We start from the raw sequence: 22,342 nt of genomic DNA, 5'->3' as shown, positions 1-22,342 counted from the left end.
AGCCAAGGACATTCGCGCACCTGTGAGCCCGTCAGGGACCATGCTCCATGTCATTCGAGCTCGCGCCATGGCAGACCCTGCAGATGAGACTGCACCGACTATTCAGGGCCTATCAGCAAGCGAAATACTGCACCTACTTACGGATTATAAGGCTTCGCCTTCCAGCGAGACGCTAGACCGTTTAGCGGTTGAGTACGACGTGGACCGCACATTGATCGGAAAGCTTGTACGATTTGTACATGCGCCCGAGGAACAGCCTCTTCCGTAGTGGGCTATGCCTATGTAACTCTAAAAATTCTCCAAGACTTTCGCTGTCCATGGCTAAAAGTCAGTGAACTAGCGCCACATACATTGGTTCGGATCCGCTCGTCAAAGTCTTTGATGCACGAATCTAGCGCCTCCTTCTGCGCTTCGCTCTCGTCCATTTTTTGACGCTTCGCCTGGGTGCGCTCGCGCCATGCTGCCATGAACTCTTGGACAAGAGCGACACCTGTCTCGGCAACATCTGCAGGCATGTCCATGGCCTGCTGTTCATCGTCGAATCCTTCCAATTCCTCGGCCTTACGCTTTGCCAGCCGAATGACACTGTCGGGAAAGTCTGCCAGCTCGGCAATCTGGATACCGTAACTTTGGTTGCTAACACCTTCTTCGACTTTGTATAACAGTGTGATATCCTTGTCGAACCGCGAACCGTTGTCCCGCGGGGCCACATAGGCAACCATGTGCAAGTTCTGGACGCCAGGTTGTTGCCGCGCCAGATTGGTCAGCTCATGGAAATGCGTGGCAAACACGCATTTGCAATGAATATGAGTGACAATCCATTCCGAAATCGCCCATGCCAGACCAAAGCCATCATAGGTAGATGTACCGCGACCTAGTTCATCAATCAGAACCAACGAATCTTTGGTGGCCGTCTTGAGAATGGTGGCCGTCTCTAGCATTTCGGCCATGAATGTACTAATCCCCTTCAGTTGGCTGTCCCCTGCACCCACTCGCGCTAAGATACAATCGCAGACAGGGATTTGAGCGCCTTCTGCAGCAGGCACAAAGCAGCCAATCTGTGCCATTAGAGTAATGATACCGATTTGGCGCAAGTAGGTGGATTTACCGCCCATGTTTGGGCCCGTCACCAGTAGAAACTCAGACTTTTGGGTCACCATCGACACATTATTCGGAATAAAGTTCACGTCGTCTTGCACCTCCAAGCAGGGGTGTCGCGAGTCCACAAGGAAAAGGTCCGCGCCCCGCTCCAGAATCTGAGGCCGCGTGTAGGGAATAGGGGCGTTGCTCGAGACTTGAGCCAGACTCAGGATCACATCCAGATGGGCAAGAACCACATTCAGCTGCTCTAGAGGGGGGGCGTACGATGAGGCAATTTCAATTACGTCCTTGACCAGCCGGCTTTGTGTCCGAGCATATTCATCGGACAGGGAGCGGAAGTCGTCGTTAAGTTCGCGCATGGCAGACGTGGTAAAGTACAGACCGCCCTGGTATCAGTCGCGCAACGTACCTTCACGGTGCCTAAATCCAAGTAACCGCTGCGGTTTTTGATGACGCCGGCTTCCTGCCGTATCAGAGATAAATACATACCGTACGTGTGACACGGAAACAGTAGCCATACGAGGAATGATTTTCCAAGTGAAGCTTTTTTTCCGTGTCAAGGCGAAGATCGCTCCCCGCTTTGATGTGCTGCTCATCAAACTGGTCACGAATCTGGTCTAGCTTGGCCTTGATTGTACGAAGCCCATCATCAAATTCAGGCTTGATCACATAATTGTGGTAGGCCAACTCATCCAGATCAATGGTCGTCTCCACCATCTCGACTAGTTTCGACAGGTGCTGGAAGAGCTCTTCCAGCGGCGCAGCAAAAGAGCTGTGGAATAGGGTCTGGTCCGTTTCTAATCCGACCGGCACATCGGCCAGGCACGATTGCAACTCGGGCACCTTGACGACTGCCTGATAGCAGCGTACAACATCTTCCAGTGTAGCGGCGCCGCGCTGGAAGCGCTTACTGATTCGTAGCATGTCGGGCATATATCGCAAGTATTCATCTTGAATTTTATGACGCAGCTCCGGCTCTTCCATGAAGATAGCCAGCAAGGACTGTCGGTTTTGAATGGCGTGAACATTGACGAGCGGCTGCTTGAGCCACTGGCTGAGCATGCGGTTCCCCTGCGCCGTTTTGCACCGGTTCAAAAGACCATACAAGCTGGCATGCTTATTGGCCAACGCCGAGCCGCCCTGTGCTTCGGGAAAGAGGCTCAGCGCTTTTAAAGCCGCGTGATCAAGACGCAGATACTCGGAGAGGTCGTGTGTGCGAAGGGCAAACTTGCCAAAGTTAGACTCGTCTTCCAGTAGATGGAGGTAAGATAGCAGCGCAGCCGCTGCTGACATGGCCAGCTTCTTGTCGAGTTCAGGGGCTAGGGCCTTCTCTGATGCAGGCAAGAGGCGCTGCATGTCTTCCTCAATCGACTTGGACGAGAATTGGCTACGTTTCACATTGCTGATGATACATCCGCATCGCTCAAGAACACCCTGCATCTTATTGATATCGTAGTCCGTGCTGGTTTCGTCACCAGGCAAAAGACATTCTTTCACTCCGAGTTGGATAATCAGTGACTGGCATGGGTGAAACCGGGCACGTACCTCTGTGTTCGAGAAGAGATCATTTTCAGCGTACTCGCAAACGCCCATCTCACGGTTCGTCGCATCTGCAAAGGCGACGCCCACCATTGTAAGACCGTCCTGGGCCTTGACCCGCACCGCGAGAACCATGGGGCTCGATACGACATCAGCATTCAAGAACAGCAAATCTTCCACTTCTTGCAGGTTTCCGGGTGATGCTTGCTTACTGATGGCCCATGATGCATTTCGACGGCTGCTGCCATCGCCCGAAGTCGAGCCCCAGATCTCAATGCGCAGCTGCTTGGACGTAAGTGCATCGCGAAGGAAACTCTTCGCAGCAGCCGGGTTCAGCGAACATGAGGGGAGCCCTGCCTGGTCCTTACCCCTGCCACCTAGGTATCGAAGTACAGATTGGGTCCGGAACACGGTGTCGGCCACGTATAGCGCATCGTCTCCATGCACGGTATAGTAATCCTGTCGGTCAAACAAACGAATGGTGCCGGGGATCGACCGAGGCATCCCTTTATAAAAGGAGACAAAGTTTAGATCGCTCTTATCAGAGTCAGAGCGCATCGCGCTTTGCCTCGACTCTTCCGTGGGGTACATGAGCCCCGACATGGCTGAAGGCAACTGCGGTCAGAAGGCTGAACGGCCTTCGAGACGCGTCGTATGTATATACCTATTAGGTATCTGCGGCATGTAATACACACGGGCATCAACGCGCGCGCGCCCGATCGGGGCGAATCGGTGCGCGCTCTGGCACCTGGGTGCCCGGCCCCTTCCACCCCGGCGGAGCACAGAATTGACAGTACCACTTGCCTTTCGGTGGCTGCTCCAGGCCCACGCACGCGTAGTGAAACTCCCGTCAGCTCTTTTATACTAACCCATTCGCGTGGACAGTCGTCATTTTCGCATGCCACCATCTGGAGTAAGCTCATGAGTCACATACCTCTCCGTAGGAGACACGGTCACAATAGCAGTACGTTGGTTCGCTGGGGTCATAGTCGATGAGGCCCGTAGGTTCCAAATTTGATGGGGTTTCATCCGGCTTCATTGATGTCTTGCGCTTTTTCTTTCCAATATCAGGTTCCGATGTATCTGTCTGCAGGAATTCTCGAAGATAGGCAAGGCAAGTTAGAGGGTCCAGGGAGATAAGGCCACTCCAGAAGGTGAGTAGCTGACCCTCCAATGAAAACCTGTCCGTGTCTTTCGGCACAGGCACAAAAGGTCGGTTCGATGACGAGGAGGACTCAAGCGCATCCGCCATTTCCTGGCGCAAACCGGCACACAAACTCTTCTCGGTTTTGAGAAGGTCCATATCAAGACGGTGGATTTGCCGGTCAACAACTTCATATGAAGAGAGAGCTAGCGCTAGCTTCTCCTCGGACAAGGACACGGCTTGCTGTGTTTGATCCCGAATACACTGGAGTTGGGATACGCGCGAGGACGCGGCGGATACATCCTCCGCCGACGCGTCCAGATCACGACCGGAGCAATACTGTTTCCATGTCTCATGAACTTTATCTTTAATATGTTCAAATCGTTCATCAAGCTCTTTCATGAGGACAAAAGTCCGCTGCAGCTCTAAAGGCAGCTGATCTACGACTACCTGTCAGACCCGTGCACACACCCTCCGAATACTCTTCCGCCCATCGTTCTGACCGTGCCTGGAACTTGGCGCGAAACTCTTCTATTTCCGCCTCAGATAGGGGAAGAGGGCCCTTTTTGTCATCCGCGTCCTCCGCAAAACGAGTCTGCTTCGCTCGCTTGCGGCGCGCCATGATCGTGGAAGGCACCTGTATGTGGAGGGAATCACGGCGGGTCTACATCATGTATTTGACCAGGTGGGTCAGGCAGCGCGTGACTATATCCACCTTGCGGTCCTTAGCCTGGAAGGCCTCTTCGTTCATGAGATCGCGTGCATCTTCGCGCATATCCGTGACTTCCGTAGCAAATATTTGACGGAGTGATGGAGCATGTGTCGTAATGAGGAGCGAGCATTCCAAATCAAACTTTTCCGAACGGGCTCCGTAATTGGATGAGCCGATGAGAGTCGATGAGGGGAGACATTGGTCGTTACGACGGCTCGGGGGGGATATCCAGAGGCCTAAGGTGAGTGGTCTTTATACATACCCTTGGAGTGATACGTCCAACCGTACTTGCGCCATTCGCGCAGCTCCACCGCAGAAATCGGCCCCGTGGAAACAGGGTCTTGGACATCTTGCATGGAAGGATGTGTCGGATCCACAGGACGGTTCAGCGACTTTTTCACCACTTCGTTCCAAAACTGGGCCTCCATGTAAGTATAGGCGGCGGGGATCCGATTGGTAATACCACGACTCCCAAAGAACCCGTTCGCTTCCGGGGACGCTGCCACCAAGCGGAATGCAACAGGTACACGAGCAGGATCAGCAGGCGCTTGATGAAGTTGATCTGAGAGTACGAGGGAGCGGTAGATGCTGGAGAGCGTAAAGTAGCCTGACGTAATATCCACAGTCGTGAAAGGCCGTGCGACTGTCTGTAGGGACTTGGAAGGGCGCAACCGCAACGCCTCGATAAATTTGGTGAGATAGGGTATCATTGCCGTTTCTTGGGAAATGTTCAACTGGCCCATCTGAAGTAATGGAACAATACAAGTGTCCGCCTTCTCATAATGGTGTTGCTGAATTTTTCGGCACCGTTGCCGCCATCTTTCAGTGAAATCCAGCAGATCTTTGTGTGCCTGTGACGCCCAGTTGCGCAACGGGTACTGCTGACTGGGTGGAAAGAGTCCCGATGGCACAATTGTGCCATCAGCATCCTCTGCCAAGAGCAAGTCTCGGCCCCCGTCCCACGTTAGGCGAAATGGGCTTTTGTACACCTGTGTCAACTCTGACGAAAAGTCGTCAAGGTTTTCAATATTTTTCTTGCAATGGGTAAGCACGTTGGTATCGCCAGAAAAGTGCACAGCATAGCTAAAACGAGAAATGAGAAGGATAAGCGAATGGAGGTAGTCGGCTAATGGTGCATGCTGGCGAATCAGGATGTATCTGTCCTTCCGACGCGTAAAGTAGTCACGGGAAAGATTGGCCCCACTCATAATGATGTCATCATCAAAGCCATAGATCTTCATGTGTTGCAATCCAAATCCTTCGTTGAACCGCTTACCCAGTAAACGCGATTTGAAACTTCCAGGCCGTAACAGCGGCGTAGAATACAGGCGAATGTCCACTTGATCAGGAAACATCGACGCAAGATGCGATAGGAGGGAGGCACTCGAAATGTTCTTCGGACTCTCCCGTGTCGAGCGCATAGCATCCATAAGAAGAGTCAGTTGCAGCGCCGGATTGCGAGCTAGTGCCCTGCAAAGGAAATAGGCGAGTTCCCTTTCCTCTTTTCCCACGTAGAGCGTAGCCAGGAAAATCCGTCGTTTGGCTTCGCTAATTTTTTTCTTGAGCAAACCGTAGAATTGCCGGGGTGTTTCGATACGATGGATCGAAGCGGAAGATGCCTTGAACATCGGCAGATCAAGTTCCTGCGAAACAAAATGTGCCAGCTTGTTGGGCTCATCCTCGTAGGCAAACGAGTCATGCCCCAGGCTCTTACCAGATTGCGTCTCAAGCCCCGAAGGCCCAGACGACCGCGTCATTACGGCTAAACTTGCGCGAGTATTCGAGAAATTGCGCGCAGAGCCTTCCGATGCGATAATTGAAGCACACGCTCTTTGGACGAGCGATCCCACACGTCCGGACATCGGCCAACGCGACCACAACCCTTGCCACATCGATGCATCCTTCGATGAGCGTTATCGGCCGTGTAGGGCCCCACATCACGTGAGCACTATGCACGGACTACGTCAAGGTTGCCTCCAAGCTGCGGCTGACAGCCTCTGAGTCTGGTGCGCTTCCCGGCGTCTCCACGGTCGCAAAGTACGGTGAATGTGCCATGGGTGTCCCTGACATTTTGTCCTCGGGTGTCTGAATTGGAGAGGTAGCAGCCGTAGCGGACGTGCTGACAGACCTGTGCGGCTTGTCGATATCACTGAGCCGGTCTCGAAGTCGCGCGAACGGAACAGAGATGGGCCCCCCAATGCCCACCTCGCCCCCAAGTAGCGCGCGTTCCTGCATTCTCTGCGCTTCAATAAATTGCTCTTGATTGCGTATATCAGAATTTGACGTCCCTTGACTTCGGTCGCTCATCACACTGCCCGCATCCGAGTAAACCACACTCGCTGAATCCGCCCCACTGCTGCCAGGGTGAGTAGCCGCATTGGAGGATTGTGTTACCGTAGAGTATTGGGGTGCGGTATTCGAGAAAGAGGAACGGTCTTCGCTGCATGGTGAGTCGGCCCGAAACGAGCGTGAGGGAGCGGGTGACGAAGTGCGGAGCTCGGAATGGCGCTCCGTCTGGTCTAAGAGTATGCTTTTTGGTGATCCTGGCTGGACAGCCACAGAGAAAACAGAGCCTGTACTGGGTATGCCAGGACGAAACACGGATGCACGAGGATCCAATTCGGGCGGTACACAAGTAGGGACAGATGTGTCCGCGCCTGTCTCTGAGGGCAATGGCAGCATGTCCGTCGATGAATCGTGCATATCATTGGCGCCGGATTCTACAACCTGCTCAGGCATCCGGATTCCAGGTGCCAGTTGCTCTGCGAGAGGTATCTGCTCCAGGTTGTCAGCGGTCAGAAGCGCGAGGGAAGGACCTTCGGTGTTCGCTGCGACAGAGGACTGGATCGCCGCGGTATCGATAGGGTGGGAGTCTAAAAGGCCCTCTGCGGCCAACTTGATCAAGTTGGTTCTTCGGTCATCGTCCATGATGAACACGACTGCACCGACAGGCCGCGATGCTCGAGATAGTGAAGCCTACGGAGGTTGTTATTCGGCCGAGAAGCCAAAGCAGGTCCGACATGATGACCCCGGGATGGGAAGGGCCATTATGAGACAGGCTCCCCGATGGAGCTGGGAATCGATTCGGAATCTGAGTCAGGATCAAGTTCAGGGAGGTCCATTTGCCTGTAGGGTAAGTGGATAGCGGGAGCAGGTAGAGGCGCGTTTGTCGGAGCGGGGGATGGGTCTAACCGCTGGGAACTTTTGCGGGGACGTGGGGGAGGGGTGACGGGAGTCATGCCTCGTGACAGATACCATAGTGCCGTTGCAGGAGCTTTCTGTCCATAAATCCTAAGTGCGTTCTTCTGTGGCCGCGCAGGCGGCAAGGACGATGGATCGCTGCGGGCCACTGGTCCCAGCAACACACCCTGTCGATGGTTATTCAGATCCACAGGAGTATCCTCAGCCATGTGGCTGGGCACACTTGCGTCCTCGGAGATATGCACAGCATGTGCCGTGGATAGATCTCCGATGTGCGGAGCCGGCTTGCGTCGTGGCTTCTTAGTCGACGAGAGACATTTCCGAGCAATTTTGGTGCATAAAGGCGTCTCACTGCGACTAGGCAGGGACGTCTCCGGCAAGTCCCCCTGCGTGTCGCTCACACATTCCGTCTTGAGGTGGATGGACCCATGCTGGCGGCCCAGCGAACAAACATGCTGCACCGTCGATACTTTGGTCTCGTGCGTGTTTGGCGTCCGAAGAGATCCCTGTGTCAGATTCACGTCAAGGAACTTGCTTCGTGCATGAGGCCATAGCGGCGGAATACCTGAGCACAGTTGTTCCAGCGGAGACAGCTCGTTCGGCTCCAAGACTTCTGTGGAGCCATTACCCGCTTTCGACCACGACGGGTCTGAGGATGGATACAAATTTAGATACTGCACTTCTCCTGTCTCCAAGATCGGATTGCTTGCGAACATGTGTTGGAACAGGGTGTTGTGCATGTGCCGAGGGAGGTCCATGGGGGATGGCATATTCTACGCACCAGACCAGCTGGGGCGGTAAAGAAAAAGAATGTAAATAGTTAGTGGGAGGGGTCTGTGCTGGGCGACGGGTGCACAGTAAGGAGAGGGGATGACCGTGGGTGAGGGGGGATGGAAAGGTGCGTGACAAGCGTAATAGGATGGTCAGTGCGCACGAGAGTAACATCTATAAAAAATTGGACGCTTTCTACTCTGTGGAGGTATCGAGGATGCGGATGCCGTGCAAAATATAGCCGGCGCTCGCGGACGTCATCATATCAGGGTGAGTTCGCTGTGGCAGGACCTGGTAGCGGCGGAGCCAAGGCTCAGTCACTGATACATTCACAAAAACAGGGTTGGCTCTCATGCGCGCCTGCGCTTCGATGAGTGGCTGGAGGTGCGGGCTGTGGACGACCACATTCGACGAGCCGGCGAGGTAGGGAATCAGGCGGTATACGACTGAATAGGGCTCATACGGTGATGCAACAAGCACAGCATCAAATTCCCCATCGAAAAATTGCTGGCGTGTAGTGATAAAGTCTGTGATGCCCTCGCGCTTTTTACGTGCGCGTTGGCGCTCGCGCTCAGTTGCATAGACCTTAGCAAGCTCATCCGTCATGTGGGACGCTGGTGTCAGTAGTTACAACGTACGCAAAGTCCATGCAGGTTCAGTGGCAGCCCAGTGCATGGTCTTCAGGATACCATCTGTGTGGGAAGGCGTCAAGTTAAACAGAGGCATAAGCTCTAGGGCTGGCGGCGAGTCAGCATCGTGAATCAGGTGAACCGAGCCAGCACCACCGAGGCGCTCGAGGACCGCCCCCGTGAGGAGACCCCCGGTACCGTCAACGACGAGGTACTTGCCTCCAGCCTGGACATTCGCAAAAGAGAGACACTGGGCCAATGCATCGGAGCGCATACCGCGCACCTTGTCAGGATTGCGCTCGAAGTGGTAAGCGGCGACATGGAAAGTGTCAGGGGGAAGAGGCGTGAAAAAGTGCAGGTGCTTTGACTCCTTCCTCTTCATGATCTTTTCTTGGCTGTACGTAGTCCGGAGCTCATAGCTCTTGTTACCCTCAAGCTGCTTCTGGATGATTTCCTTGTTGTTACTCTAGAATACATACACGTCCTGTAGCACCGCCCTGCTTGAGCGCCTGGATGTCCTCGTAGGACAGGGCCTGCGAGTCGCCATCGTCAAAAATGTTTTCGTTCGTGGCTTCACTTTCAACTGACTGTGAGATCGACAGACATACCTAGGGCCTCTGCCACAGCCTGCTGCATAATCTTCAACGAGCCATCAGCCAGGATTTCGTACGTGAGACCAAAAGGGCGGCCGATGATCTCGTCGGCCTTAAACGTGCCGAACTTGCCGATGGATATCATCTTCCCAGGCTCGAGCGTGACCTGCTTCATAACGCCTGACGGGAGTCGCAGCAGCGTCTGCTGGCGGGCTGGAACGAACCTAGTGCGAGACCGCAGCTCCGCATTAGCCAATGGAATTGGCTTTTCCCAGCGAGGCTTTTTGCGTGTCGGCTCAGTGCATGCCACATGTTCTCCTGCACCCTTTTCTTCAGGAGGCGGCGCCGACCTAGAGACATCTGAGCTGCTGGCCGCGACACCGTCGTCGACCATATCCGAGGTGGGCGTAGAATCACGTGAACCAAAGCGCTGGCGGACGCGCAAGCGCCCCACGCTTGGGCCTCGATGGCGACGGTCCCTGCAGTCGAGGACGACCTCGAGTTCCATGTTCGTTGTGCACACTAACACATAGGCTGGGATCCATGCCATCGTAACGCAACTGCAAGCACAGGGGGCGGACGAAGCGCAGATCACAGAGACTGTGCGGAGGGCCACCGAGTACTTCCAGCAGCGAAAGTGGGTACTACGAACTCACAGCAGGGCCAGCGAGCAAGAGACACCTAGCAGTGCTCCATCTTCTGATATGATGCCTGAATCGACTACAAAGAAGCCCGAGACGGAGCAGAAAGAGCCGTATCCTGCTTCGTTTGCGGCCATCGTAGAGCTCCTAACTACAGGCCGAAAAGATGAGATCCCTGGGATCCGCGAGATCCCACTCAAGATTCATGATCAGGCGCCCAGCGAGTCCAAGATGACACGCCCACGCAAGCCATGGGAGTAGCTTGCGGATGGACCGTCCCTGGCGCTGGGTCCGCGGGGGCGGTCTCCACCTATAGTCACATGACCAGAAAAAAGCCAGGATCATCGCGTCCCACCGCAGCGTAGGAGACGTGCTTGACGGAAGGCGTCTTGGCGTGGAATGTCGGCGCCCGAGATCTCGCTTTCTCAGGCGCTGAAAGTCGAGCCGCATCTCCTAGCGAAAGGTGATGCTGGTATCCTGTCTCTCGCGCGGGAGGCCACCAAGAAACTCTATGACCAAGGTATGTGGAAGGCGCACTCATGGCAGGTATCGGCGAGGAAAAAGCTTCTCGGCCGTACATTTCGTCATTACTAGATGCATGTGTACCTCGATCAGCAGTATCTGGTAAGCGGAAGCGCGCCGGTGGCGTGGACGTGTCATTTCACCCCCTGTTTCCTCCAGCCGAGTTGGAGCATCTCGTACTGGACCATATGGGCCCTGAGCAGGTCTGGCAGCAGCTGGAGCTGCGCAATACCAAGCTTGCGCGTGTTCTCGAGCATGTGATGTCGAGTGCGGACGATGACGATGACGATGACGAGGATGACGAGGACGATGCGACCCAGCCGGAGGCTATGGACGACGAAGACGCATGGGAGGACGAGGACGAAGATGACGAGGGAGATGAGGACGGGGATGAGCAGGAAGATATGGACGAGGGCTTTGCAGGTGCCTCAGACTTTAGTGATTTGGACCCCGACGAGGTCTTCTACGAGCCACTGCACAACGAGCAGGAGCAGGCGCAGCGCAAGGAGGCCAAGGAGCGCGACGAGATGATGCGTATGTATGGTGTGTCGGACACCGCGCTCGTTGACGCCATGATAGCGTCTGCAAAGGACGATGACGAGGAAGACGAGGTGCCTACCACTACGCGTGCGCGGCACCCCACGCTGGACGACGACTTTTTCTCGATCGACGAGTTCAATCGCATGACCGAAGCGGAGGAGCGGCGTATGCAGACGCAAGAGGCAAATCTCTCTGGCGAAGAACCGGATGTGGACTTTGACGACGAAATTGACTTGTTCGCTCCTGTCGACGAGGCCGACGAGAGCGATGAAGATCCTGCCGAGTCCGCAACGGCGGCCGATATTATGTACAAGGACTTTTTCGATCCTGTGCCAGGGCACCGCAAGGCTCCAGCAAAGGTCTCTGAGCCAGATGAGCCGCCGCGCCGCACGCTCGTTCGCTTCCACGACCAAGTCCGCGTGCGTCCCATCAAGCAATCCAAGAGTCGTCGAGCAGCGGCCCTGCTAGCCGACCGCCCATTTGAAGAGGACGACGAAGAGGACGAGCAGCATGGAGAGGAGGAGGATGAAGAGGAGGAGGATGAAGAGGAGGAGGATGAAGAGGAGGAGGATGAAGAGGAGGAGGATGAAGAGGAGGAGGATGAAGAGGAGGAGGATGAAGAAGACGAGGATGCAGAGGACGAGGATGAGGAGGATGAAGAGGACGAGGATGAGAACGAGGATGAGGAGGATGAAGAGGAAGAGGCGGACGAGGAACAAGTCCATGGGGAAATGACTCTCGCTTCTGACGAGGACACGGCCGATGGCGAGGTCCAGGCCGATAACACGGCGCGACGCGTTGCACAAGACCTCTTCGCGGACGAGACACCGGCACCGGCCTCTGAACTATCCTCGCACGAGCGCCATCTCGCTGAACTCTCGGAGGCCATTGCCCGGTACGAGGACGAAAACGTGCGTGAGAAGGACTGGACGCTCATGGGCGAGGCGAGCACGCGCGAGCGCCCGGCCAACAGTCTGCTGCAGGAGGACCTGGAGTTTGAGCGCACAGCGAAGGCTGCCCCGATCCAGACGCAGGAACACATGGAGGGCATCGATGCGATGATCCGGCGGCGCATCCTGGAGCGGCAGTACGACGACGTCGTGCGGCAGCGCGACGTCGAAGCGCTCCCCTTCTCCGCCTCAAACCTCCTGGAGCTCTCTGACGCCAAGAGCGCCAAGAGCCTCGCGGAGCTGTACGAGGACGAGTACCAGGCAGCGCGGGGCACTGATGCGCCGTCCGAGGCAGAGGCGCGCCTCGACAACGATCGCGCCTCACTTGCTGCTGATATCGAGGCCCTCTTCAGCACGCTTGACGCGCTCAGTAATGCCCACTACACGCCCAAAGCGCCCAAGGCCGCCATCCAGACCATCTCAAACACGCCCGCGATCCACATGGAGTCGGCACTGCCCACGACCCTCTCGACTGGCACCATGCTCGCACCCGAAGAGGTGTACGAGACGCCAGCGCAGGCGCCCGCGCTCGTCGGCGCACCCAGCGAACAGTCGCATACCGAGAAGCAGCGCCTCCACCACCAGCGGCGCCTCGCGAAGCGGCAGCGTCGCGATCGCCGGCAGCGCGCCGAGGCCGCACTCGAGCGCAGCCGCGGTGCGCCCCAGCGCGGCACGCAGTCCGAGAAGGACCAGGCGCTCAAGAGCCTCGTGGGTCACAAGGGCGTGACGGTCGTCGGCAAAGACAGCAAGCGCCGCTCGGTCAAGGACGCCGTCGCAGGGCGCCGCCCATCATCGTCCGCGGCCACGCCGCCGTCCGGCGCTGCGTGGAAGCTGTAGATCTACGTAGCTGCTTGCAGCACCTGCTCCAGCGCGCTCAGTGCACGTTCGCGCACCGTCTCCGGCGTCGTGAGACTCGCCATGATATACACGACGTGCCCAAGGGACCGCAGGTGCAGTGGGAACGCTGGCGTCTCACCCGCATCTGCGGCCATAGGCGGCAGGTCGGGGTGGCATGCCGCGGGCACGGCCTGCGTGCGCAGGCGGCGCACGACGCTCTCGGCCTCTTCCGACGCATAGCCCGCGCGGTCCGTGCGCAGTGCGACGGCGAGTACCGTGCCTAGCGCCATGACACTGTCGACGCGAGGGAGGTGCGAGAGGCGCTCGACACCCGCGCGATCCCACACACTCGTGCCGCGCGCCGCGCCGCGTACCGCGTCCAGTAGATCCAGCGTCTCGAGCGCGACTTGGCACCCCACGGGATGCGCCGTGTAGCTGTGGCCATGCAGAAGCGCATGCGCCTTGTCAGTCGACGACGTGAACGTGCGGAAAAGACTGTCCGATGCCAGCGTCGCCGCAAGCGGCACCGTGCCGCCCGACAGGATCTTGGCCACACACGACACGTCCGGCGTCACGCCGAGCGCCGAGGCGCCGGACGCAAAGCCGAGGCGCCCCAGGCCCGCAAACACCTCGTCAAACACAACCGGCAGACCGCGCCAGGAGCCGGGCGGTGTGGTGCCAGCCGCCGCGCTGCGCAGGGGCGGATCACTGAGCGCAAATAGGTCCGTCCGCTCACGCACCACGTCCACAAGGCAGCGCTGGAAGAGCGGGTCCACAAAGATCATGCCCCCCGCGCCCATCACCAGCGGCTCGAGGACCAGCGCGCCGAAGCGGCGGCGCTCCTCCACAACGAGGCGCTCCAGCACCGCATGCACGACACGGCGGTAGTGCGCTGCGAGCGGCGTCGTGAGACGCGCCTCCACATCGTACACCTCGTCGATCGTGTCGAGCTGCGCGAGTGCCCCGGACGCGGGCCAGTCGCGGCCTTCGTCGGCGACCTCAATGTGTACGCGGCCCGCACGCAGGTGCACCGTGGGCGGCGCCATCCAATAGCCCCGCCCCTGGTACCACTCGACGTGCTCGCTGAACACGCTCGGCTCACACGCGTCCATCGCGCCGATCGTGTCGCCATGGTAGCTGCCCTGCAGGCCCAGCACTTCCCAAACACGCGGCGGGCGCCCGCCGAGCGAGCCAGGCTGGCGGCCGCGCGCCGTGCGCGCATGCGTCTCAGCGTCGGGCGCCTCGCCCGCGTACCGCCGCACAGACGCCTGGAGCGCCATCTTCAGCGCGACTTCCATGCCCGTACTCCCATCGTCTGAGTAGAACACGCGCGCGGCCCAGCCACGCCCCACAGTCGCGAGCAAGCGCTCCGCGAGCCGCACCGCCGGCTCGTGCGCGGCGCTCGGGAATATAACATGCCCATACCGCCCCGCCGCATACGCAGCAGCCAGTGCCAGTCGAGGGTGTGCGTGGCCGACGGCTTGCGTCCACCACGATGCAGAGCCGTCGAGAACGGGCGTCAGCAGCGAGTGCGGCGACGCTGGCGAATGCACCGCGAAAAAGTCACCGTGCGCACTGTCGATCGCCATCACGTCGTCCACGCCTACGCGCGCATGCTGCGTGAAGGGCCACCAGCAGTGCTCGTGTGCGCGCTTGCCGAGCGACTCGAGCGCAGCGATGCGCTGCGTGTGCAGTTCACGCAAATGGCGCACAACGCTGATCGCCGAGTCGCCCTGCTCGCTATGCAGGACACCGAGATAGAAGTGGCGCATGGCGTCGCAGTCCTGCGCGGTGGTCGGCGCACGCACTGGCGGCGGGCCCCATGCACTCGTCGACGACGGGCCGCCCAGCGTGAAGACACGCACGCCGCGCTCGGCGAGGTAGTCGCGCAGATACACGTCGTTGCCGTACACGGGCGATGGGAACAGCAGCACCGCATCGACATCGTAGCCGCGCAGCGTGAGACTTTCGTAGGCGGCGCGCGTTGTGCTAATGCCGCCCAGCCTACTCGAGCCGACCAGAATCGTCGGCAGGCGCAAGGGGCGCAGCAGATCGGCTTGCGACGTGCCGCTCGGCCCAGGCGAGTGGACGCCCCCGGCCGTCTCGATGAGTGCGGCGCCTCGCGCATGCGCGTGGATCCATGCGCCAATGCGGCTTACTAGCACCGCATCCTGCGCGTCCGCCGGCAGCCCACCATCGCACCTCGCTGCCACGTGCGGCGAAACAGGGTCACGGAACTGCACAAGCGTGTGCGCCTCAACATGTGGCGCAAATGTGCGAAGGTGGCCTTCGTCCGCTTCGCTCGCTGCGCCTGTCGATACCGGCTTCAGGTACGATACCGCCTCCCCCGCGGCGTGCGCGTTGAGCGTGCGAGCGGGCGCCGAGCCATCGAGGGGGCATGCCGCACTCGCGAGCGCAAGCGCCGTTGAAAAGATGGTCTTGCCTACATCCGTGTCGGCACCAAAAATCTGGTGCACGCGCCCGCCACGGAACAGATGTGCCATCGCCTACGCCTGGCCATGGACCGCACCGCGTGTCGCGTAGTGTCACGTGCACGAAGGCCACAACACCGATTCCCGCCGCGCGCGTCGTCGCTGCAAGTTTGGATCCTGATGGTCCACACCGATACCGGCGCCTCGAGCGAGGCGCCGCTCTTATCGCCACCGCCCCCTGTCCCTGGGTCATGGGATCGTCCTGCCAAACAAATCTCCGGTGCTTGGTCGATGCAGGCACCGGAGCGCTCTCCAGCATCCGTGCACCGCCAGCCTAGCCTGTCCGACTCGGAGCGCGACATGTACTCGGAGGCGCTCTCGCCCTGGCTGCACGCAACACCCGAGTACCACGGCACAACACTGCCTGAGTGGCACGATTCGTCCACGGACACCATCGTCGAGGAGGCGTCAGAGCCTGAGGCTCCGTCGCCGGAGCTGAACGCCCCGTCGAGCGAACCCGTGACGGACCTCACCGACAACGTGCCTGGGTATCGCTACACATCGATCATTCAGTCGACCATCCCTGAAGAGTCGTTCGAAATGTCGCGCTCCCAATCCGACCTCGAGCCGGCCGCTGAGGCGGCCGCGTCGCCGGAGCTCATTGGCCTCGGCATGTCAGGCACGGTCGCTGGCTTTTCAGCACGCCAGGCTTACCTGAAAGAACTTGGCTACACGTTTCCCACGCCGACAGCATCAGCGCCGGCACCTGCCGCGCCGAAATCGGGCCTCTCGTACCGCATGCCGCCAATCGAGGCGTTGCGCATCTGCAAGCAGGACAAAAATCCAGCGCGCGACGCCTCGACAGCCCCAAGCGCAGAAAATGACGCATCGCGCGCTACGCGAGCCCTAAGTGGTGCCTCGTTCGTCTTTTCACCGGCCACGGCCGAGGCCGAGGCTGAGCAGGCATGGCAGCCATCGCCGCCGCCAATTTTGCGGCCGCGCATCCCGTCCGTGGGCGAGCAGGAGACCGTTGTAACGCACAAAGCCGCGCCGAAGCACCTGCCTGTGCGTCTCCCGGACACGTATACCTACTCGCCGCCGTTGCAAACGATCCACATCGTGCGCGGTTCGCCCCCCCCTGGGCGACGCCTTCGCCGCGCACTGTGACGTTAGAGCTGACAGAGACGCAGCCTGTGGCGCCCAAGGAGCCCGAAGCCGCCAGTGTCGAGCCCGCTCCTGCTAAATCCGAGTCTGCAGCGGAGACCCAAGTCGAGGAGCCCCTTGCGCCTGCTTCTCTGGCCGAGTCTCCGTGCCCTGACGAGGCACCGATCACCCACGAGCCACCGGTCGATGCCGACCAAGGTGCTACGTCGCCTGAAAACTCGGACGTGTATGCAGCATGGGCACAGGATGCTACGCTCGTTGGCTCTTCCCATACCAAACTATCGTCGGACGATCCCAAGCTCAAGGACGTGTCGGTATCCTCGTCGTGGATGGCACCGCCCAGCGACCAAGAGACAAGTGCGTTGGGCTTGCACATCGTCGAGCCTCTGCCGACGCCCCGCGAGGACCCGGAGGTCTGGCAGCCAGTCACGGACCCTGCGCCCGCCTCCGAGGAGCCGCGTGCCCCCACGCCGGAGCACCACGAAGCTCCCGCCCCGGCGCCGCCGATTACAACCGTATGGCCTCTGCGCCGCCCAGCGCCACCGGAGCCCACGACACGCCCCCCACCATCCCTGCAGGAGTACCGTGTGCCGTCCGATGCCCGCGTTGTCGATGCACCATATGCCGCTACACCCCGGGCTGTCTCGTATGGCACAAACGTCCTGGACGAAGCGTACGAGTCACCAGCCGATATGCCTGGCCAGGCGCGCGATGAGCCCAGGTCCAATACCCTGCCGTCGCGCTCGTACCCAGCCGTACCGCGCAAGGCGCCGCCACCTGTCGTTCCCAACGAGCCGCTTCCGCCGCCCATCACTGGTGCGGCGCCTGCGCTCGTTTCGTACATGTCCACGCCAACTCAGAAGCTGCGTGCACCCCTCGACTACTCGGTGCCCTTTCCACTCTTGTTCCAAAGCCGCCGGCACTCGCGCAGCTCCGAACGCGCAGGACGCCGCCTCTCCTCGATGGATGTGCCACGCGAGGCACCGCCCAGAGAAGACGTGCGTGGCCGGGCATCGCTAGACGAGCAGCGCCTGCCTTCCCTGTCTGCTGCATGGGCGTGGCCTGGCTCGGATGGCCCACCTGACTCGCAAGCACGGCCTCCCGTCTCGCAAGCACGCCCAACTGACTCGCAGGCACGCCCACCTGACTCGCAGGCACGGCCTCCCGTCTCGCAAGCACGCCCAACTGACTCGCAGGCACGCCCAGCTGACTCGCAGGCACGGCCTCCCGTCTCGCAAGCACGCCCAGCTGACTCGCAGGCACGCCCAGCTGACTCGCAGGCACGGCCTCCCGTCTCGCAAGCACGCCCAGCTGACTCGCAGGCACGCCCAGCTGACTCGCAGGCACGGCCCCCCGTCACGCAGGCACGGCCCCCCGTCACGCGGGCACGTCCACCTGTCTCGCAGGCGCCTGCCCTCTCGCCCCTCATTGGGTCGCCCCAGGTGCCACCGACCCCGCCGCCCAAGTCGTGGCTAGCGCCAGCGACCTCCGCCGTGCCACGCGCCTCGGCTGCGCCATCATATGCGCGGGACTATGGAGTAATTCAACCAGCGCTTCAGCCCCTGCAGGGCGTCCCGATTGAGAGCAAAGAAGGCCGGCACGTGTGGCTTGATGTCGACCCTGACAACTCGCACCTCTCGATGCTTGGCGCCGTGGACGATTCGAATGATTCGTTCCACTTTGAGAGCTACTTTGAGCACTCGCTCCAGCGAATTCGCGCGGAGCTCGCGCAGATCGGCGGAGAGGCACCGCCGCGACGCTCGGCGGCCAAGGCGGCTGCACAGGAGGCCGCGCGTGTCGCGGCTCGTGCGGGTACGCAGCGCCCCCCTGCTGCGGCGCCGATGGACTTGACACACAATGCACCGCCCGTGAATGTGGAGAATGTCGGCTCGCCGCTCATGTCGCTCGATGAGTTTACGTATGTGATGGACGAGAATGGCGTGGCACTTTCGACGCCGCACCTGGGTCTGCGCAGTCCTAGCGAGCCGCCCGTATCCACGGCGCCTGCGCTGCCGCCCCTTGACACGTACCTGCCAGAGGAGCACGAGGTGATGGGCGACCAGCCACCCGTCGCGTGGATCTTCCATGATGAGGTTCGCAGCGCCTTTGCCGACGAACCAATGCCGACCGATCACCGCCTGCCGCTTGAATTTGTGACAAAGCCCAACTCGGTCCTCTCTCGCGGCCGTCCCGTAAAAAAGACCGAGCAGGAAAGCATCTTTTACTCGAGTGGTCCTGACGTACGCCGCCGCCGTGTCGGCCCACCGCCCTCGGTGCCGACGTGGAACTTTGAGGAGGGCGATGAAGAAGTGCTTACTAGCCCGCGGCCGGCGCCGGCGCCGGCCGCGGCACCACGCGCGGCGTCGCCACCCCTGCTTAACGACTTCACCGAGCCGCCCGTCACCGAGTCGGGTCGTGTTGAGGACGATGCGCGGAAGCGTCGCGGCAGGGAGGGTGCCGACCCCAAGTTTGCGAGCTGGTGGCGCCGCAAGGGGCCGTCACCCGCCAAGGCGACAAGTGCGCCGCCCAGTGATGGTCCTCGGCCCTCGGAGGTGTCGTCCGAGGCCCGCACATCGACGTCGACAAGCACGACAATGAAGTATGGACGTCGTACGGCGCCGCCAGGCTTTGAGCCATCACAGCCTGGCAAGTACTTTTTGGCGGGTACCGTATCGCTACCGACACTCAACATTGCTCGGACGCCTGAGCAGCGCGCGCGCCACGAGACAGGCCTCGCTGAGACGGAGCCGTCGCTGATCCAGAGCTTGCTCGCGGCGCCTTCGAGCTCGACGGTGCGTGCACGCGCAGGTATCGTCAAGGCCCTGCACTTTGACGAGGCGAGCGCGCCGCCTACCGGGCAGGTGATCGTGTCCGAGGAGCGCAAGGTGCTTGTGCGCCCTGTCTTGTAGCTAGGTAGCGCGCAAGGCCGCCAGCTTTGCCAACAGTTCCTCCGCCAGGGGCGTCATATCCGTGCCGGCCAGCAGCACCTTTTGCAGGTAGTCGTGCGCGCGCTGCAGGTCGCCACGGGGATGCGTTGGGCGCGCAGGGCGCCCCGACCGCTGGTCTTGCGGAGAGTGGTACAGCGTGCCGTCAAGCTCGCCCATATCATAGCGTGCCGCCACAATGTAGCTATACGCGAAGCGCGCCGCCAACGACGGATCCATGTGCCCCACATGCTGGTCAATGACCTGCACTAGCAGACAGTGGTACAGCGTCGCATTCGCCGTGTCGCCCTCGCGCTCGTACAGCTCAATGAGGCGCGTTATCGCTTCGACCGACTCGAGCTGGGTCAGCGGACACGTGAGGTGCCGCCGGAAACACGCAATGGCCGAGGCACGCCGGCCCAAGCGCTCGTAGCATACGCCAAGGGAGGCCCACATACGCGCATCGTGTGGCCGGATCACAGCACATTGTTGGTAGTAGTCAATCGCCGCAGACCATGCCTCGTTCAGCTCGTACACCTGGCCCAGGCCGTGCCACGGACGATAGTCGTGTGCATTGATCTCGATGGCTCGCCGGTACATCTCGGCGGCGGCATGGCTGTTCTTAAGCTCCAAGTACTCGTGGCCCAGCAGGATCCACGCCGCCACACACTCGTGATCGAGGCGCAGCGCTTGCTTGAACGACTCGACTGCGCGAAAGTGCTCACTGCGCTGGTTGTAAAAGTTGCCCCGCATGCACCACACCTCGGGGCTGTCATCCACATGCGAAAATTGCTGCACCAGCTGGGCGAGCATGTCGGCGCGATCCAGCACATACAACGTGTTAGAGTACTCACTAATGCCCTCTAGCCGGTACGGCTGCAGCTCGAGCGCGTGCTGGAACGTCTCTGCCGCCTCGTCAAGCTCCTGGTGCAAATACAGCGACTGTGCGCGACTTGTGATCAGGTACGCCGAGTCAGGAAAATGCGCGAGCAGCGCATCAATGCGCGCCAGGTGCGCCGCATCCACCTGCGTCGACTGCCGCTGCGAGTACTCCAGGAAAAAGACACTCATGAACGAGTTCGGAAGCAGGTCCAAAATCTGCTCGCGTTCTCCCCTCTTTAAATCAAGCGTGCGGTCGAGCTCCTTCCATGCACTCCAATTATAGGGGAACGCCTGTACACTCGACAGCAAGCAATCCATCGCTTCTACGCGCTTGTGCAGCTTGCGCAACAGAACACCTTTGAGGAACAATAAAAAAGGATCGCGCGGTGCACGCAGAGGCTCTAGCAGATCCGTCAGCGGCGACGGCACAGCGGCCGACGAGCCCGCCTCGGCGTACGGCAGCGGCGGGAGACCTTCGCCTGAGTGACCCAAGTGCTGCTCGTAGATTTGCAGCTTCGCAAACACCTGTAGGAAGCGTGCACGGTCTGAGAGTGCTGCTTGCTTATCCAGCAGCTGCACACACGCATGGTAGTTCTCACGGTCAAAGTACGTCTTGGCCAACGCGTACAGCTCATCGTCGTGCGCCGCGTCCAGCGCAGGCGGCGGTGGATCGGAAAATCGCACATGCCCAGGCGCCTCAGGTGACGTCAGCGGATCCATCGACGGCGCCGGCGATGCCACTGCGCGACTCGGGCCTGCCGGTGACGTCGGCTCCCAACTCGTCCACGACGCACCGCCCTCACCCAGCCGTTTGGAGTCGCCCCATGTGGGCGATGCCACATTCAATGCAGGCGTAGAGTGCGTCGGAAACTTGGACCCTACATCAGCCGTGCGCGGCGTGCCCAGCGCCGCTGCATGGGAACGGGGCACGCAGGCCTGCAGCTCCAGTGCCCTGATGTAAGTCAGGCGACCACGTACCATTGCGCCGCATCCAAGAGCCCGCGCTCCAAGAGGCACGTACCTGCATGTCCCAATACGCCCCGCACATAGCCAGGTGCCAGATCCTCGACGTCCTCGAGCGTCGCGAACCGGCTCATCAACACAGCGCGCACGAGTCGAAGCGAGAGGCGTGCGCGTGGCTTATTTGCTCACCACGTGGAGAAAAGGGCACGGGCGCTCCGACGCGTCGAGGACGTTGTGACCATGGACGCTGCGCAAGATCATCTCGATGACCTAGTTGCGGCAGTAGCACATGTGCGTTCGTGCATCGCGCGCAGCCCTGACAGGGAAGACATGGTACAAAGTCTCGGGTATTTGCTTCGTATGGAGGCGGCCTGGCACGAAAAGTTCGCGCTCAGCACATCTGTAGCGCCGAGCAACGACGATACCCTCACTCTCTGGTTTTCTAACTGGGCGGCCTGCTGGCAGACCCACAAACCGATGCACGACTGGAGGACCAAAACGGCGATGCTGGTTATCCCCATGCCACAAGATGATACGCTGCCCGGCATAAGCGAGAAGACAGGTAGTGCGCAGAGTCTGCAGCACGCACTTGTCCGTGGGAGTGCGATACTTCTAGTACTACTAGTTACCCTGCTATCTCTCGGACATGCAAGCTACCGACGTGGTCTAGAGGCCTGATGCGATGGGAGCATTAACGCCTCGATTCTCATGCATATTTCCCATAAGCTCACAGGCCCCCGGCCTCTGGCCTTGTAGTTGTAATTCGCACCTTCACGTTGCCACTTCCAAGCCGAAGT

General features: G+C 59.8%; 7 protein-coding genes and 2 pseudogenes across 9 annotated transcripts; 3 read left to right on the top strand and 6 right to left on the bottom strand.

The window, feature by feature from the left end:
- Positions 1-347: 347 nt before the first annotated feature.
- On the bottom strand, positions 348-3,243 carry MSY001_1402 (annotated as a pseudogene). The gene is made up of 2 exons: positions 1,591-3,243; positions 348-1,487 (listed from the first exon to the last, which is right to left on the bottom strand). Coding segments are annotated over exons 1-2 (2,793 nt in total).
- Positions 3,244-4,448: 1,205 nt separating this feature from the next.
- MSY001_1401 (uncharacterized protein) lies at positions 4,449-6,253 on the bottom strand (the record flags this gene model as incomplete). Its single annotated transcript, XM_018883201.1, has 2 exons — positions 4,449-4,732; positions 4,759-6,253. The coding sequence occupies 2 exons, from the start codon at positions 6,251-6,253 to the stop codon at positions 4,449-4,451; spliced, it is 1,779 nt and encodes a 592-aa protein (XP_018739984.1).
- A 202-nt stretch (positions 6,254-6,455) lies between these two features.
- MSY001_1400 lies at positions 6,456-7,424 on the bottom strand (annotated as a pseudogene). The gene is given in 2 exon segments: positions 6,456-6,615; positions 6,625-7,424. Coding segments are annotated over 2 exon segments (960 nt in total).
- Positions 7,425-8,663: 1,239 nt separating this feature from the next.
- Positions 8,664-10,084, bottom strand: MSY001_1399 (uncharacterized protein; the record flags this gene model as incomplete). The annotated part of the gene is made up of 4 exons (XM_018883200.1): positions 8,664-9,082; positions 9,107-9,551; positions 9,577-9,680; positions 9,706-10,084. The coding sequence occupies 4 exons, from the start codon at positions 10,082-10,084 to the stop codon at positions 8,664-8,666; spliced, it is 1,347 nt and encodes a 448-aa protein (XP_018739983.1).
- Positions 10,085-10,156: 72 nt separating this feature from the next.
- On the top strand, positions 10,157-10,592 carry MSY001_1398 (uncharacterized protein; the record flags this gene model as incomplete). The annotated part of the gene is made up of 2 exons (XM_018883199.1): positions 10,157-10,165; positions 10,224-10,592. 2 exons carry the CDS (start codon positions 10,157-10,159, stop codon positions 10,590-10,592), a joined length of 378 nt encoding a protein of 125 aa, XP_018739982.1.
- Positions 10,593-10,730: 138 nt separating this feature from the next.
- Positions 10,731-13,180, top strand: MSY001_1397 (uncharacterized protein; the record flags this gene model as incomplete). Its single annotated transcript, XM_018883197.1, has 3 exons — positions 10,731-10,851; positions 10,878-11,812; positions 12,146-13,180. The coding sequence occupies 3 exons, from the start codon at positions 10,731-10,733 to the stop codon at positions 13,178-13,180; spliced, it is 2,091 nt and encodes a 696-aa protein (XP_018739981.1).
- A 2-nt stretch (positions 13,181-13,182) lies between these two features.
- On the bottom strand, positions 13,183-15,684 carry MSY001_1396 (uncharacterized protein; the record flags this gene model as incomplete). Its single annotated transcript, XM_018883196.1, has 1 exon — positions 13,183-15,684. One exon carries the CDS (start codon positions 15,682-15,684, stop codon positions 13,183-13,185), a length of 2,502 nt encoding a protein of 833 aa, XP_018739980.1.
- A 108-nt stretch (positions 15,685-15,792) lies between these two features.
- Positions 15,793-19,685, top strand: MSY001_1395 (uncharacterized protein; the record flags this gene model as incomplete). The annotated part of the gene is made up of 2 exons (XM_018883195.1): positions 15,793-16,738; positions 16,795-19,685. The coding sequence occupies 2 exons, from the start codon at positions 15,793-15,795 to the stop codon at positions 19,683-19,685; spliced, it is 3,837 nt and encodes a 1,278-aa protein (XP_018739979.1).
- MSY001_1394 (uncharacterized protein) lies at positions 19,686-21,679 on the bottom strand (the record flags this gene model as incomplete). Its single annotated transcript, XM_018883194.1, has 2 exons — positions 19,686-21,534; positions 21,561-21,679. 2 exons carry the CDS (start codon positions 21,677-21,679, stop codon positions 19,686-19,688), a joined length of 1,968 nt encoding a protein of 655 aa, XP_018739978.1.
- Between the last annotated feature and the right edge of the window lie 663 nt (positions 21,680-22,342).

This window comes from Malassezia sympodialis, genomic scaffold (genome assembly GCF_000349305.1).
Source record: "Malassezia sympodialis ATCC 42132 genomic scaffold, msy_sf_5, whole genome shotgun sequence".
Lineage (NCBI taxonomy): Eukaryota > Fungi > Basidiomycota > Malasseziomycetes > Malasseziales > Malasseziaceae > Malassezia > Malassezia sympodialis.
Note: the sequence above shows the minus strand (reverse complement) of the source record. Positions and strands in the feature narration are given on the sequence as shown.